General features: G+C 29.9%; 1 protein-coding gene and 1 pseudogene across 2 annotated transcripts; one reads left to right on the top strand and one right to left on the bottom strand.

The window, feature by feature from the left end:
* Positions 1-2099: 2099 nt before the first annotated feature.
* Positions 2100-5470, top strand: LOC133676062 (probable polygalacturonase; annotated as a pseudogene).
* On the bottom strand, positions 5220-14877 carry LOC133676171 (protein NUCLEAR FUSION DEFECTIVE 4). 2 transcript variants are annotated; one of them, XM_062097780.1, is made up of 3 exons: positions 14294-14877; positions 5668-6916; positions 5220-5536 (listed from the first exon to the last, which is right to left on the bottom strand). In XM_062097780.1, exons 1-2 carry the CDS (start codon positions 14765-14767, stop codon positions 5738-5740), a joined length of 1653 nt encoding a protein of 550 aa, XP_061953764.1. In that variant the 5' UTR covers positions 14768-14877; the 3' UTR covers positions 5220-5536; positions 5668-5737. The 2 variants fall into 2 exon arrangements, with proteins under 2 accessions (XP_061953764.1, XP_061953763.1); XM_062097779.1 differs by having other exon boundaries at positions 5220-5525; positions 14294-14876.
* Between the last annotated feature and the right edge of the window lie 2579 nt (positions 14878-17456).

Below are 17456 nucleotides of genomic sequence, written 5' to 3'. Positions count from 1 at the left end.
AAGAAGAAGACGCACAGTGACTCTGAAACGGCGTCACTTTGGGTGGGAACGGCCATTTTCAAATTGGTCCTCAAAGTCTCGATATGTTTTTGTTCCGGCCCCTAGGCAAATTATAGTTGGACCCCTGTAGTGCGGTGCCTTTTGCAAAACGATCCTTCTACTTTAATTTCATGTAATTTTGACCTAAATTAGCTCTGAATTTTAATATTTTTTCAATTAAGCCCTTGATTTCATTAATTAAACTGATTTTAAACTCAATTAAGTCTCCAAACTTATCAATTCTTTAATTAAACTTTCGATATCATTAATTAAACCAAATCAAAGTTTAATGAAGTCCTTAGACTTATTAATTCTTTCAATTAAGCTCATAATTTCATTAATTAAACTAATTTAAAGTTTAATTAAGTTCTCAATCACCTCAGACTTGTCAATTTTTTTGTGAATTTATATGATAGGAAGAATGATCCTAAAGCTTATTTAGAATAGAAGAATAAGATGGAGTTGATAGTTGATTGTCACAAGTACTTGGAAAAGAAAAGGGTAAAACTTTTTGTAGTTAAATTTACTGATTATGTTATAGTTTGGTGTGATCAACTCATTTTGAGTAAGAGGAGAAATCATTAGAGAACTATTGATATATGAGATATGATGAAGGTAATTATATGGTAGAGATTTTTCCCAAATCACTATTACCAGGATTTATATTAGAAATTGCAAAACCTAACTCATGGTTCTAAGAGTGTACGTAGAGGACTAACATAAAGAGATGGAAATAACTATAATTTAGGCTAATATAATGGGGATAAGGAAGCTATTATAGCTAGGTTCTTGAATGGTTTGAATTGCATGATAGCAAATATGGTGAAATTACAACATTATATGAAGTTGAAAGACATTGTGCACATAACTATAAAGGTGGAAAGACAACTTAAGATGAGACAGTACATGACAAGTTTAAAATTCAGGTTTTTTTTTATTTTAAATATAGGTTTAATTATAAAAGAAAGAGGATTGTCTAAACCAAGTTAATTATGGAAGCTAAAATTGAACCACCTAAAGGCAAAAAAGAAGTCTTCACTAATACTAAAGATAATCATAATACTCTAACACCTCATAATCATGATATGATGGGTGTGTTTGGTATTGAAGTTACTGTTGTGGTTGTGGTTTTAAAAAAGTTGTTTTATAAAAAATACTTTTAGTTGAGGTTGGTTTGGAAAAATATATGTTTGGTTAAAACTGTGGTTGAAATTGAGGTTGAACAAAAAGTAATTTAATGTGTTTGGTTAAAAAAATATTTTTCAAATTGAGGTTATAAAATAATTAAATATATATATATATATATATATTAATGATTTTTAATTTAAATATTGTAGATTTAACTACTGTTATTATATCATGAAATAAATAATATTGATATAAAATATTTTTTATTATTCCATTAAATTATGTGCAATGTCATCGCATACAAAATTTAATAATAAAAAATTTAGTTTCAAGATATATATATAAACTGGTTTAAAGTTATTTTTCACTATTGTTATGAAGAAAAATTTGACAAAAAAATCTTTTGTAACATTTATAAAAATCTTGGTTGAACATAATAGGATTGTGGTTAAAAAAAAAAATGATAAAATGAGTCTAATTTCGGGCATTCTTCTTTATATATATTAATCACAAAATTACAATTTGCAATACTATATTTTTTTGACAGTGGATGAGGCCGTTTGAATTGATTTGATGGGAGAGGAGTAATTAATTATCCAACAGCTTTTTTTTAGGAGTTTAAATTTTTTTGACAGTGTCGGTGGATGACAAAAGTTGAGGTTGCTGCTGGTTAGCAGCAAGTATTTCCAGCTTTTTGCTAACCACAGGTTCGGCTACTATGGTGATGGGTCCCACCAATTTCAACCCACGTTTTAAACATAACCAAACAGATATATATTACGATTTGGCTGCATCTCAGTTCCTGCCGCATTACCAAACGGCCTCTATATGTTTTTGATGTTTGAGAATAACTCACATAGCGTCTCAATATCCAAACAAGAGGGTTATGATATTACATGATCATAAGAAGATTGAATTTGAATGTGATAGCAATGATTAGAAGATGTTTCCCATTTAAAGATGTTGGTGATGATGATGTAGAGTATCTGGTTGAGGGTGAATCGCTTGTGATTAGGCAAGCATTGAATGCTCAGGTTAAATATGATGATTTGGAGCAACAAAAAAAGAATATTTTTTATATTAGATGTCACATCAGTAATGAGATATGTAGTATGATTATAAATGGTGTGAGTTATGCTAATATAATTAGGACTACACTTGTTAGAAAATTGACTTTGAATACTACAAAGCATTATAAACCTTATAGACTTTAGAGATGGAATTAATATAGGGAAGTAAAAATTAACTATCTTTGTGACATTCATCCTTATATTTCTAGTTCTTGATTCTTTATAATTAAAGGGTAGGGGTTTTCGTCCAATTACTTAGATTTTTTTAGTTCAAGTAATTATTGGATTGAATTTCTATCAATTTGATTTTAGTTTTCTTGGGTTGTTACTTGTTTGTGGGTTTTTTTTATTGTTTATATCTAAAAATTTAGCGAGGATGAGAAGTATTGGCCTTTAATACCTTTATTGCCTTCATATGGATATGGAAGAGAGCATCTTGGACCTTAGTATAAAAGTTTAATTCATGTTAAAAAACAAATCTTAGAGATGTTGTTATAACATGATGCAAGAAGTATCCCCAAAAGCTTTTTAATAACACTAAGAGGGTCTTTCTATAGATAATATGGTCATCTGACATTGTGTTTACAAATTTAACTCTACATAATTTCTCATTTTGGACACTCCATCTATATGACTGCAAGAATATAACAATTATGAATGTAACAATTAAGGCTCTCATATTTAAATCCCTAAATATCGATGGAATTGATCCTGATTTGCGCGAGGTTATTGTAATTGAAGACCGTTACATAAGTGTGGGGGATGATGTAATTGCAATAAAGAGTAAATGAGATCGGTATGAAATTGCATATGGACAACCTTTAATGAATATTCCCATCTGTAATCTTATAGTTCGTTTTATGGTTAGCATTAGCGTATAAATTGGCAATAAGATGTCAAGTGGTAGGGGTGAGTAAAAAAACTGATTAAACCGAGAAAACCGAAAAAAATAACCGAGAAAACCAAACTGTGAAAAAAAATCAATTAAATCGATTAAAATTTTGAAAAAACCAACTGGTTCGGTTCGGTTTCGGTTTTATAAACCTGAAACCAAAATACCGAACCGAACTAAACCCAAACCAAAAAAACCGAGCCAAATCGGTTTGAACCGATTTTTTTCTAAAAAAACCGAACCGAACCAAAACCGGTCGGTTTGAACCAGTTTTTGTTCGGTTTTGGTTTTTTTTAAAATTCGAGTTGGTTATTTTTTTATAAAAACCAAACCGAATCGAAAATGATCGCCCCTATCAAGTGGGGTATCAAATATTAATGTGGAGAACCTCCTTGTATGGAGCTTAAGGTGTGCAGTTCAGATCAAGACTACCCCTAGAAAAGATGGATATGTTCAATATATAACCAACAAGAACCTGACAATTGATGATGTACAAGTTGGAATTGTTATCAAAATAGACTAAAATGAACACCCTGGTGATGTTTATGATCCAAAAGTTGTTCCAATAATCAAGGATATAAGCTTCGGTGGAATCCATGGCTAAGAAGTTCATGTGCTTGTTTGCATATATGGGAGTGAAGTTATTCCACTTAGGAATTTGAATTTTTAGGATATGTCAATGGAATTAACTTACAAGAATAAAGTGGTCAACATGAGAGAAATAAAAGATGAGCCACTTGTTAAGAAAAAAAAAGTGTTTAAGAAAAAACAAAGAAGCATGAAAGTTTTTATACAAGAAAAAGTGTTGTAAATAATATTTTTTATACTAACAAGATTATGGAAAATAGTGTCGTTGATTTTTTGTTGCATGATTATGTGGATGTATTGCCTATCGATGGTATTTTTATTGTTAATTTGACTAATTCTTTTGCAAAGATGAGGAATGATGACAATCAACAAGCATCACCATAAAACCCATTACAGGTGTCGATTAGACTAATTAAAAGGTCAAGAGCCAAAAAAAATAAAAAGGCACTTAATCAGTTTATTCGGGATATTTAGGCTAAATCTAGCTTTTAAACTTCAATAAAGAATGGTCAGACTTTAATTAATGTAATTCATGCAAAGAAGGAGATCTTTATTTGGTTAAAAGCATTTCGTAGCCTTAGTAACATAAAGAGAGGCGGTAACAACTTGTGCTTTCTTTTATTTTTGTGAATTTTCTTTTTGGCAAGGTTTCTTTATTACTCAAGAACATTAGAGATTTTGCAGCCTTAGCAACATGTGTTTCCATTTATTTTGTGGGTTTCCTCTTTAGGAAGGTTTCTTCGTTATTCAAGGACATTAAAGATGATTTTGGACTTATTTTTTTTAATACATAGTTTTATGCATAACTTTTGATTTGATAATTGACTGAAATTTTTCTAGAAAATTCTAAATATCTTGTTTCCTATAGAGTTAGATTAATTGTTGGTGGCCAACAAAATAGAAATATTTTTTTTCTATTTTATTTAGAATTCTATTGTTGTTTTTCCAGCCTTGTTCAAAACATTTTACCTAATATAAATAGAGTTATTTAGCTTATATTTATATATATTTTTTAGAATAATATTATATATGTATAAAGTTGCTCATTCTCTTGATTCTTTATCAAACTCTTCAAAACTTATTAAAGATAACTATCTTTATAGTGTTTATCCTTATACCTTTGGTTTTTGATTATGTATAATTAATAAATTGAGATCTTTTATCAAATAAATTCACTTTTTTTATTCAAATAATTATTTTTCTATCAAACTCTTCAAAACTTATTAAAAATAACTATCTTTATAGTGTTTATCCTTATACCTTTGGTTTTTGATTATGTATAATTAATAAATTGAGATCTTTTATCTAATAACTTCACTTTTTTTATTCAAATAATTATTTTTCTATCAATATAATTTTAACTTTTTAACTTTTTTTTTATTTGTGAATTCTAGTATTCTTACTTTTTAGATTGGATTTGCATAAGAGGAGGAGATTGGAGTATGGAAAAGATAGGCTATTATAAGACAGCGAGGCTCTGATTACATGAACAGAAAAGAAAGTGAACAAATAAAAGTATAATATTAAGGCCAAAAGGCTTGATTTTCATCCTTGCAGAACTTCAATATATACAAAGCATTTGAGATCAAAATAGCTATACGATAGAAATTATACAGCTATAATACGATAGAAAATCATACAGCAATCAGGACATTAATTAAGCTGGAATGGTGATCATACATGTGTGATTATGCTGATGCTGTTGTGATTACAGGGAGATCTGGTTGTACTCTTATCTCTGACATTACGCTGAAAATTTCTCTGATTTGATCGTATCACATATGACTTTCATCAGTAGAATGATGCTCCTGAAATCATGCTCAATCAACCAAGAACCACACATAAAAAAGGTAAGAAAGGAAAGAAAGAAATCGAACACTCGAAAATAAAAATAAAAATAAATAAGAAACCAAAATATTAAACGGGCTGCACATTGCCATGCACACCAACCTGAACAAGAAAATTGCCTGTCACATACATTCTGGCTCACAAAACCTTCCACCTTCACCTCTTATGGTCTCTACAAATTTTGCAAACGCCTGAACACGACCGACTTATAGAACCTCCTGGTCCGAAAGAACAATAGGAGAGCAACAAGAACTCCAAAGAAAGCAACAGATGCCATGATCATAAAAGATAACATAAAGCATCGACTGCCGAAGCATGTATTATTTTCACCATTTCCTACTTTATCGTAAATGAACCCGATGACTCTTACAGAGAATGTATAAGATCCAACGGGACTTGCTATGGCAATGGTGTTGAATATAGTCCCCATGTGCCCCACCCCAAATATCTCAGAAGTGATGGTAGGCATCAATGACCACTGTGAACCGTAAGCAACACCAACTAGTACCGAACCCAAGTACAAGTTTTTGGAAAAACCAGCAGCAACAATTGCATGGCCAATGGTCATGATTGCTAGAGTAACAGCGACAAACAGTGGTCTTGCCCAACCACCTCTGTGCAAGAAAATATCTGACACAAAGCCAGCTCCAAAACGGCCAAGAAAGTTCCATATACTCAGCAATGAAACCAAAGAATTTCTTTCAGTGGCCGTGTAACCCAGAGATTCTCCTATTTGACTGATGTTGTTTATCATAGCAAGTCCAGAACCTAAGCCACAAAACATAGCGATAAATAACAACCAGAAGTTTACGCTACATAAGGCTTGCAAGAGATTCATGTTTCCTTCATCTGACAGCCTTTCCTCGTCAGAAGCAGCCTTTGCTTGACCTTCTTCACTAGGAAGTTCATGGTATTCTATAGAATCCTCTGCTTTACAGATCTCAGAAGATATCACTGGGTTCTGTTTGCTACCCCTCTGTTCCAGTAACGCTTGTGCATACCTATCAGAGTCCTCTCTATGGGCTCTGACTGCAATTCCAAGAGGTGAGGCAACTAGAAGCAGCAAGACTGTGAACGTAATTATGCGCGTCAATGATGACAGAGTGCTAATGTTTTCCAAAATTATGATGATTGTGAGATAAGCTGCAATAATCAGAGAAACTGCAGAGAAAGCATTCAAGTACTTCTTGTCATCTTTTGTATTTGTGTCATAGTTTCGTACCAAACTCATAAACAAGAGAGAGACTAGAGTTGGCGTCAGCGCAAGAAGAAGAAGGAAAGTGCCAGGATCACCATTGCACACTGTTTGGTAGAGTTGGATTAGTATTGCTCCACTCAAACCAAGAAAGCCCTGGACAGGAAGTTGAAATGGTAAATTACATGAAACAGTAGAGCATGGCATGCTTCGAGCACAACATTGAAAAAGAGAGTAATCTGCAAATGCAGATTCAGGAATATTACATCGAAGAGGACAACACATTCGGGGAGCATTGAAAACCACACACTTGAATCTTACATACAATGTCGTAGTCCTATAAGTTTAGAGGACAGCAAGTAGGAGCCATTACATACAAAAACAATGCTAATTGCAAGGAAATATTCACTTTCAGACTGATAAAGGATGTGAGTCAATTTTGCTCTTATGCAGAGTGTGTGATTTTACAAAAATATTTTTAATTAAATTAAAAATGTATTCAAATAATACATTAAAGTTTTTAGTTGTCAAAACACCTGATTTACTGTCATCTTATTCACAAAATCTTATTCATAATTATTAATTAACCTACTAAGTTAAGAATCCTATTAAAATTTAAATGCAATACAACTAACCTATTAAGGAATCCTATTGAATTTTAAATTGAATACAGCTAGTTAATTTGATTGATAATTATCTAATTATTAATTAATCTATAAGTCAAATAATCATATCAAGATTTAAATAGATCACTATAGAGAATAAAATGATGTTAGTCATTTAAAAAAAAAACTTGTATATTTAAATAAAAATTATTAATTAACGTATGCTATTAGCATGCTAGTTTAGTAGAGTGCGATGTCTCTAACAGCGCGATATTCTATTTTCAAGAAACACTCAAAATATATAATATTTTCAAAACTAGCTTAGTTATGAAACTAAAGAGATGAAACTAGAGAGAGGAAATGGCCAAGGAAGAAAGAGTCAAATCGGGAAATAATTATTTTTATATAATAATCATTAACAAATAATTTTTATTTGTCCTCTAATAAAATAAATTTCACCTTATTTTTTTTTAAATTCTTTTATATAATTCTTTTTTTAATTTTATTTATTAAAAATTCTAATTCATTCGTTCTATATTGATTTTCTATAAATTTATATAAAAACATATTGAAAAAATATATATACCCTATAACTTTTTTTAAAAAAAAAAACTATAACCCGCAGCAAATCACGGGTTAAATGACTAATTTGATCTAATAATATATGAAGTATGTGAGTGTTTACCTCTTTTAGAGGTAAACTAGGTAAATGACCTGCACGATGCCGTGGGTTAATTCTTTTTGCATAAAAAATATCAAAAAAAATTAAGATTTAAAAGCTAAGATTCTACAATCAAAGGCATAAAAAAAGCAAAAAGCAAAAAAAAAAACTTATAGGAAAAAAAATTAATAAAAAAAAGAAAAAAAATCTAAATTAACTGGGTAACCCGTCAAACCTGAGATCTGTGTCATGAAAGTTTAATAACTAAATAGAAAGAAATTTAATATCAACAAACTAAATTATATATAAAAACATTAATTAAAAAGGGAAAAACAAAGAAGAAAGCTAATGAAGAAAAAAAATCTGAATTAACTGGGCTAACCTGCCAGACATGAGATCCATGTCATGAAAGTCTTATAACTAAATAGAAAAAAAATTAACAAAAACAAACCAAATTAAAAGAAAAAAATTAATTCAAAAGTTAAAAAAACAAAAAAAATTAAAATGCATTATCATTTTCACTGTGGATTACACTGTGCAGTCTAGAGTCAAAGACATAAAAACATAAAAAAAAAAAAACTAAAGGCACCCGTCGATAATTAAATAGGAAAAAAAAATTAATATTAATGAACTAAATTAAATAAAAAATATTAATTAAAAAGAAAAAGAAAAAAAACGTATAAAAAGAAAAAACTAATGAAGAAAAAAAATATATAAATTAACTGGTTTAACCCGTCAAACTTGAGATCCGTGTCTTGAAAGTCTGATAATTAAATAGAAAAAAATTAATATCTACAAAATAAATTTAAAAAAATTAATTGAAAAGAAAAAAAAAAGGCATCAAGCCTTTTCACCGTGGACTTCACTGTGCAGTCCACCATGAAAAAGTATAAAAAAAAGAAAAAAAAAAACTAAAGGCATCAACATTTTCACTGTGGACTGCTTACAATATTAAAATATAAAATTAGAAAAAAAAACTAATCCAAAAAATAATCTGAATCAGCTGATTTAACCTACCAAATTATATCTTTTTTCTTTTTCTTTTTCTTTTTAATTAATATTTTTTTGTTTAATTTAATTCATTACTATTAAATTTTTTCTATTTAGTTATCAATTGATGCCTCTAGTTTCTTTTTCTTTTTCTTTTTTTTTATGTTTTTATATTTAGTTTTTTTATATATATTTAGTTCATTCAGATCCAAGAACCTTGGATGTATGTTTGGCTGCAAGATCGTGTCATAAAAATATGATAATTAAATGGATTGATTAAAAAGAAAAAACAAAGAAAAAAACCAACATGAAGAAAAAGAAAAAAAAATCTGAATTAACTGGGTTAACCCATCAAACTTGAGATTCATGTCATGAAAGTTTGATAACTAAATAGAAAAAAAAAGTTGATGGTTTAACCCAGAATTAACTCGGTTAACGCGTGAAACCAGGTTAACCAGTTAGACTTGGGATATGTGTCATGAAAGTTTGATAATTAAATAAAAAAAAATTAACATTAACAAACTAAACTAAATGAAAAAAATTAATTAAAAAGAAAAAAAAAACTTCGGGTTACCTTGTCAAACCAGGTTAACCCGTTAAACCCGAGATCCGTGTCATAAAAGTTTGATAACTTAAAAAAAATTAACATTAACAAAAAAAAACAAAAAACACGAACGGGTTAACCCCGAATTAACTAGGTTAACCCGTAAAACCAAGTTAACCCGTCAAACCTAGGATATGTGTTATGAAAGTCTGATAACTAAATAGAAAGAAATTTAACATTAACAAATTAAAGTAAATGAAAAAAATTAATTAAAAAGAAAAAAAACAAAAACAAAAAACTTCGGGTTAACTCGTCAAATCAGATTAACTCGTTAAACCTGAGATTCTTATCATGAAAGTCTGATAACTAAATAAAAAAATAAAAAAAATGAACAGGTTAATCCAAAATTAACTGAGTTAACCCGTGAAACTCGGGATATGTGTCATGAAAGTTTGATAACTAAATAGAAAGAAATTTAACATTAACAAACTAAAGTAAATGAAAAAAATAATTAAAAAAAAATAAAAATTCAGGTTAACTCGTGAAATCATGTTAACCTGTTAAACTTGGGATTAGTGTCATAAAAATATCATAACTAAATTAAAAAAAATATTAACATTAACAAACTAAATTAAACAAAACAAAATTTATTAAAAGAAAAAAATAAAAAACAAAGCAAAAAATAAAAGCTAAAGGCATCAAAAATGAAAAAATAAAAAAAAAGGAAAAAATTTTACTTAAAAAAAACAGTTTAAAAAACAAAAATGAAAAAAAAAATTTCACCTTGGATTACTACAGTAAAATGCTGATGAGATTTAGTATATTTCTAATTCAAAAGGAAATAAGTGTTAGATATGAGCTCAAGCTCTGATGAGCCACGGACCAAATCTTAACGAAACATCAGAAGAGCAGATGTATTCCTTGATCGTTTTGCCATAAGCAACATGCATAACTCTTCCTCTGGTTACACAGTTGACCTGAACAAAATGTCTGGTAAATATGCAGCACGTGATATCTTCCATATCCTTGCCTCTCTTTTTTATTTTGCCTTCATTTTGCTTTAATCCTCTGTTGTTTAATGCATGTTGCTACAGGGCAAAAGCAAGGGAGGGGAAGTGCTGTGGTAGGTGAGGTAAATTCTTCGGAGGAGATTCAAGCTTTGTCCAAGGAGGTATTGGATTTTTTTTATTTTACTTTTTTATTGTTTTTGAAACAGCAGCAAGTCAAAACCCCCTTGCATTTAGTGTCTTTGATATATGCAGATTGTTATCATGCACTTTAGAGTTTAGATGGTCAATTTGGCAGGGAGATGAGCATGTGTTTTACACAGATGGTAGCGATTGAAATTTTTCAATAACCGCACTAGCTCTACTTTGTAGTCATAGTTCTCATATGGGGAATATGAAAGATATCATGCAATGAGTATTGAAGTTTCTGGTGTGCATATAGATTGCAGATATGAAGCTCTCAGTGGACCTTTTGGAGAAAGAAAGAGATTTTTACTTTGCAAAGTTGCGTGATATAGAAATACCATGTCAGACTCCTGAATTGGAGGATCTACCGGTAAGAGTTTCTGGATGCCGAATATATAGATAAAGGCATGGTTAGTATCATAAACATGGAGTGGGGTTATGCTTCTAGTCATGCTATTGTTTAAATTCCATGCAGGTGGTAGTTGCTATAAAAAAGATACTGTATGCTGCTGATACCAAGGAATCTGCACTTGAAGAAGCTCAGGAATACCTATCTGAAGCTATCTGTACTGGTGAAACTGAAGTTGAAAGTGAAGTTTGAGTTGAGTTCTGGCCAGCAATGGAATCTTGCCTAGGTTGCATGGCTTTCAGGGCGTTGTCATAAAGCTTTAGTTTTTTACCAGCAATGGTAAATAAGAGTAGTGTTTTCTGTTTATTATGTGTTCCTGGGTTTTTGTGAATTTAATTGGCGACTAATCTATCAAAGTTAAAGGGAAGCTGCCGTTGCTCCCTTCTTCTGCACTGTGTTTGTAAGTTTATTGCATGTTCCTGGGTTTCTGTGAATTTACGCGGTGACTAATCTATCAAAGCTAAAGGACAACTCCTAACGCCGCTTTCTTCTCCACCGTGCTCGTAGGTTTTGTCCTGAACTAGTTGTCTGATTTCCTTATCTTTCTTTGTTCAATGCCAATATCCCACACGAAGAAAAGGAAATAGAACACACACACACAAACACAGGAGACCCGGCGGATAGCAATAATCTGAAGGAAAACGATAAGAGCAGATCATCAATCATTTTCCTAGAACTAAAAGTTCTTGGAGAGCTGTTTCCATCCATCACTGTCAACTACCTCGGCCACCATAGCTTACAAAGAGAGAACATTTATCATGAACAGTTGTGTAATTGGGATGTGAAACCATTCAGCTCACCACAAGAAAGTTACTTTCCACAATGCCAACATACATGATGTAAAGAGATTTCAGTTGGAAACCGTTGCTTTTAGGATTCTCCTTCCAGCTACAAGTGCACCCCAAGATTTAATAATGTAAGATCATAGTTAATTAGTGGAAAATCCCGACCAGAAATAATAATAATAAAACTATATACGAAAAATAATTATGGCCGAAGACTTGATGAAAATAAGCATGTGTGACATGAATTAGGAGCAAATTGGTAAAATTTATTGTCAACCCCATTTTTAGTAGTATAAACCCTGAGTACGTGAATATGTAACACGAAGAAAATACTTATGATTGACGGTTTAACGGAAAACATTGAAGTATCAGCTATAAAGCCAATTAAGGACAGTGGCCTAGGAGCAAAAGAGAGGGTGAGAGGAGAGCTTTCTTTTTCTTCTTTTTATCCTCCAAATTGGTTTCTAAGGGTGAATGAGAGTGAGGATCGATATAAAAAACACAATCAAAGCTAGTGGAAAAGGGGAGGGGAGTGAGAGGTTGTAGTGCTCTGGCTATGGTTTGGAAAATTATAACTTGGATAGAAGGAAAGGTGGGTTCTTGGATTCTTTGATTCCCACACCAAAATTCCCGTAAATTAGAGTAACATGGAAGTGTTGGAATGTTTACTCTCCTTAACTTCATGTGTTTGTTGCGTAATTGATTTCTCCCTAGGTTATGTAAAATTAAGAATTTTGTGTTTGAAATAAAGTAATTAGTAGATAAATGAAAGAATTTGAGGCCAACCATGTGTTGCCGGCCATGAATGTTAAGTGTAGTAAGTTTCAAATTTGAGCATGATTTGATGTAATGATGTTTTTGAGTTGATTTTTGTGTGATGTGATGGTGATTTGCCTGTTTGTGTTTGATTATGTTGTTATTAAAGTAGCTTGTGATGTGTAAGTTGTTGTTGATTTGTTTAGGAAGCTTGGTTATGTGAAATCATGATGTGGAAGAGGGGATGATAACATTGCGTAGAAGGTGTTTGATAAAATGCTTGAATGAGATGAATAAGTTGGTGATTAAAGTGCTGGCAAATGCTTAATGGAAAGGGTAGGTTAGTAACAAAAAAAGACATGATAAAAACTTGAATTGAATGAGTAAATAAGTGGCAAAAAATAACATAAAGGATGTCTGAATGAATGAATGAGCCACGGACCAAATCTTAACGAAACATCAGAAGAGCAGATGTATACTCCTTGATCGTTTTGCCATATGGACACGTCTGGTACAGTAGGTGTCATGACAACGAGTCCAGATATTTGCTTAGCGTAAAGAATAAATGCAGTGCAAGTTAGCATCTTTAAATGATGTGATGTGAAAGAAAGAAAGCAAGCAAGCAAGCAACAATGATTCTCTCTTTACTTAATTCTGTGATGTTATGACATTAATAACCATGTAACTAATTAGTGATTCTAAGATTTGAAATATTTGAACTAATCTCTAGAAAACAAACTTAAAATCTAACCAATTAAACTATAAAAACTCAACATATGATCAATATATGATTCAAGACTAAGCATGATTCTCAAGTTTATCCTTTTGATTTAAGGGGCCTTTGTCCTTGTCCAGTCAACATTTGTTCTTGTGTTCATATATGATTCAAGAAGTTTTAAGTCTCTCTCTAAAAAGAAAATAAAGGCAAAAGAAAATTCCAAGTGCGGGATTGTTATAATGAAACATGCTAATTCATACAAACAACTCTCGAGTTGACACTTATTTTTATTTTTATTTTTTAATTATTGAAATATAAAATGTTTTAATTGGAACATTTTTTTAATATCAATTTTGTCCTAGATTTCTTAAAAAATCTTAATTAGATTTTTTTAACTATTTTAAAAATCTTTATTTATATCTTCATTCAAATTGTTACTTTTTATAAAATAATATATACAAAAAAATTAGCTTTAACTTAAAATTAATTTAGTCTATCGGCTAATGTTGGCGTGTAATGAATGCAGCCATGAATCAATCTAAGTACCAAGTGAAAGCGACGTGCACAAAAAAAAAATCTATGAACCGCATTTACTGTCGGTTAATAATTTTTTATATAAAAAATAAATATATAAGTTTTTTAAATGTATTTTTTTAAATCTAATTATAAATTAAAAACATCAAAAACCTTTTATACCAATAAAAAAATACTAACACATCTATTTAACTAACTAAAAATAAAAACACAAGTCTTGTGTTATTAATTGAATTATGATAGCCGGAAGCAAACAAGAAAATAAAAAACAAAACCCAAAAAGTAGTCAAAACGAAAAAGCAGGAGAAGAAGCAAAAAAATGGTAACAAGAGACATACCTTCATGATCCCGACGATGGTCCCACCATAATCGCCGAAATTGTGAACTCCACTCACCACATTCGTCGTATTAGAAAACGTCTGCGCGTGAGCAGCCATCCACGTGAAGAAACACATCACCGCCACCGGAAGGCGGCGAATCAACCCAACAACGGATGCCCACATCACGAAATACCCCAAGAAGCTCTGGATTGCACCGGCCAAGAGGACAACACACGGTCCAGCAAACACACCTAATCTTCTTCGGTTATTTTGCAGAGTGAAAGCGGAGTAAAGGAGACCGGAGAGGATGCCTGCGTTGGCACCGATGTCTTTGAAGACGGAGACGGTGTCAAGAGTTGATTGGTCGTAGCCTTGAGAGGATTTGAGGATGGAAGAGTAGATACCGAAGGTGTAGGACGCACCAACGCTGCTTTGAATCCAGATGCTTGCAACCGTGGCTATCCATTTCGTGTTTACAATCTCAATCTTCATCTTCTTTTTCTTCTTCTTCTTACTGAGTTTAAAGCTTTTCTATATCTATGCGAGGTTGTGTTAGCAAGCTTTTCTTTTAAAAGCTGATGATCATCATATCTTAAAAACAAGCTGTTTAAAAAAGTTTGTTTTTTAATTTTAAATTAATATTTTAAAATATATTAATGTTAAAAAAAATTAAAAAAGTAGAAAAAATATTTTAATAAATTTTTAAATAAAAAATAACTAAAACTACCCTACTAAACTAAAAAAGAAGAAGAAAGGCCGTTTCACAGATAATCACAACCTGTTTCTAAGCTAGCTGGCAATGTTGCTTTCAGATGGAGGTTGGCCCTGCTTGAATTTGAACTCCAATACGGACACGTGGAAATATTTCTAATTTCACTAATATTTATCCTCTAAGAAAAGCATCTTTCTCGTATAGATACAAACTAAATCATTCTTCTCGGATTTGATTACTTTTCTTAATATAAAAAACATTTAAATATTACTAATATTATTTTCGTAAAACAAGATTTAAAGCAATTTTCTAAATGACTTGGATGACTGATTTAAAATTTATCTGCATGATTAAAAAAATATAATTTAATTTAAAATAAATATTTAAAATAATATTTTTATAAATATTAAGATGATAATAAATTAGTATTTAAAAAAATTATTTTAAAAAATAAAAAAGATGGTAATAAATTGGATTGTTTCGTATTAACCCGGGTTAATATGTCAATCCGTATTTGGGTTATAAGACCATAATAACTTTATATAAAGCAAATTAAAATAAATTATAAAACTCAATTTCTAATAAACTTAATATTAAATGATGAAATAAAAAAAAAGCAATTAAAAAAAATCTCGATTCAACCTTAGTTAATCTATCAAACCCATGACTCAAATCATGAGACCGGTATAACCTTATAGAAAGCAAATTGAAATAAATTATAAAAACTAATCTCTAATAAACCTAATGTTGAAGAATATAATTATAATTAAAAAATCAATAAAGAAATGACATACAAAATAACTTCAGTTAACTCGAGTTAATATGTCAAGTCTGTGACCTGAGTAATGAGATGAAAATAACTTCATAAAAAACAAACTAAAATAAATTATGAAATCTAATTCCTAATAAAGTCAATGTTGAATGATGAAGTTAAGGGGAAAAAAAGATCAATAAGAAAAGAAGAAAAAAACTTGAGTTAACTGAGTTAATTGATCAAACTCGCGGTTCAAGTTAAGGACTGAAATAACCTTATAAAAAGTAAATCAAAAAAATTATGAACTTAAATTTTCAATAAAATCTAATATTGATTGATATAATTAAAATTGAAAAAAAAGATATAGCTTAGAAAAAAATGAAGAGAAAACACACACATAAATAGTAAGTGAATTTGTTCAAATTAAAGATTAAGTAAACCTAATAAATTTGTTACGGAGTGTAAAAAAAACCATGAAAAAAGAGAAAAAGAAAAGGCCAATAATAAACCTGATTTATTTTTTAATTAAGCAGAAAAACAAATGATAGATAATCATATGTCATAATTTAGAAAATAATTATGCCCCTTACACTCGTGACCTCTAACCTACCACGCTTGTTAACCGACTGAACTACAATATAAATTTATTATAAAACATTTTAAAGTAAATATATTAAGATTACTTATTATTCTTATAAAAAATAAATCATCATGAGAAACACCAAGGCATGTGACTTATAAATAATTTATTTTAATATAAAAATATTCATATTTTAAATAAAATAAATAGTTCAATTTTATTTTTATTGTTGAAGACTGACTAGATAAATAAATAGGGATGGAAGGAATGATATATCTTCCTTGAGAAATTTGAATCCGATTATGTTTTTTTTTTTTTGTTAATTAAGCATTTTTTAAAAAACAAAAATGATCTTTTAAAATATTTTTTATTGAATTTATTTTTTGATTATTTATGTTTAACTATATATTATAATTATATTGAAATCAAATAATAATAATTTATTTTTGTATTATGCATTAATTCTTAAATGTTTTTAGTAATTAAACAAAATATTTTTAATTGAGGGGAAATCCTCTAACCTATCCCAACCTTACGGGAAAAAGAATATTTACCCCCATTGTGAATTCTATAAATATAAAGTGGAGATGATAAGGTAAAACCAATCATATTTCCATCCCGACTCCCTATGTATAGATATGTTCTTGATTTTTATTGAAGGAATGGTAATTTTTTAAAAAACAATTCATGAACTATGTGAAATTCACTAGCACATTCAACTAATTTAGATGTCATGTTCTTAAAACAAACTACATTGTGATGTCTAAAAACATGTAACTAGGTATATTATTAGGATTAAACATGTTTTTTTTTCCTTGTATTTACTAAATATATACTTCATCTCTATTTTAAATTGATTGTCATGTTTGATTTTTTTTAATAGATTAAGACAATCACTAATTAGGTATATGATTTAATGTTTTGACCAAAAAAATCATTTTCACACAAATAAAAATAGAAAGCCAAATAATTTCTTTAATACAATAATAATAAAAAAAGATCATGTATGTGTGTGTGTGTGGAAAACTAGCATGTCTATAATGTATGGAAAATAATAAGGCATTCAAGCTAATAAACAACAATAAACATCTTTTTTTACTGTCATCAGTGGTTTTTGCCAATGAATCACAAGTTT

Source organism: Populus nigra, chromosome 16 (genome assembly GCF_951802175.1).
Source record: "Populus nigra chromosome 16, ddPopNigr1.1, whole genome shotgun sequence".
Lineage (NCBI taxonomy): Eukaryota > Viridiplantae > Streptophyta > Magnoliopsida > Malpighiales > Salicaceae > Populus > Populus nigra.
This window is presented reverse-complemented; position numbering and strand designations above follow the sequence as displayed.

Excerpts from the sequence above, each read along its gene's own strand:
- LOC133676171 (XM_062097780.1), bottom strand. The coding sequence starts at position 14,767 with ATGAAGATTGAGATTGTAAACACGAAATGGATAGCCACGGTTGCAAGC. Across the intron at positions 6,917-14,293 it reads CCATCGTCGGGATCATGAAG|GGCTTTCTTGGTTTGAGTGG; the intron begins GTATGTCTCTTG and ends CTTCCTGTCCAG.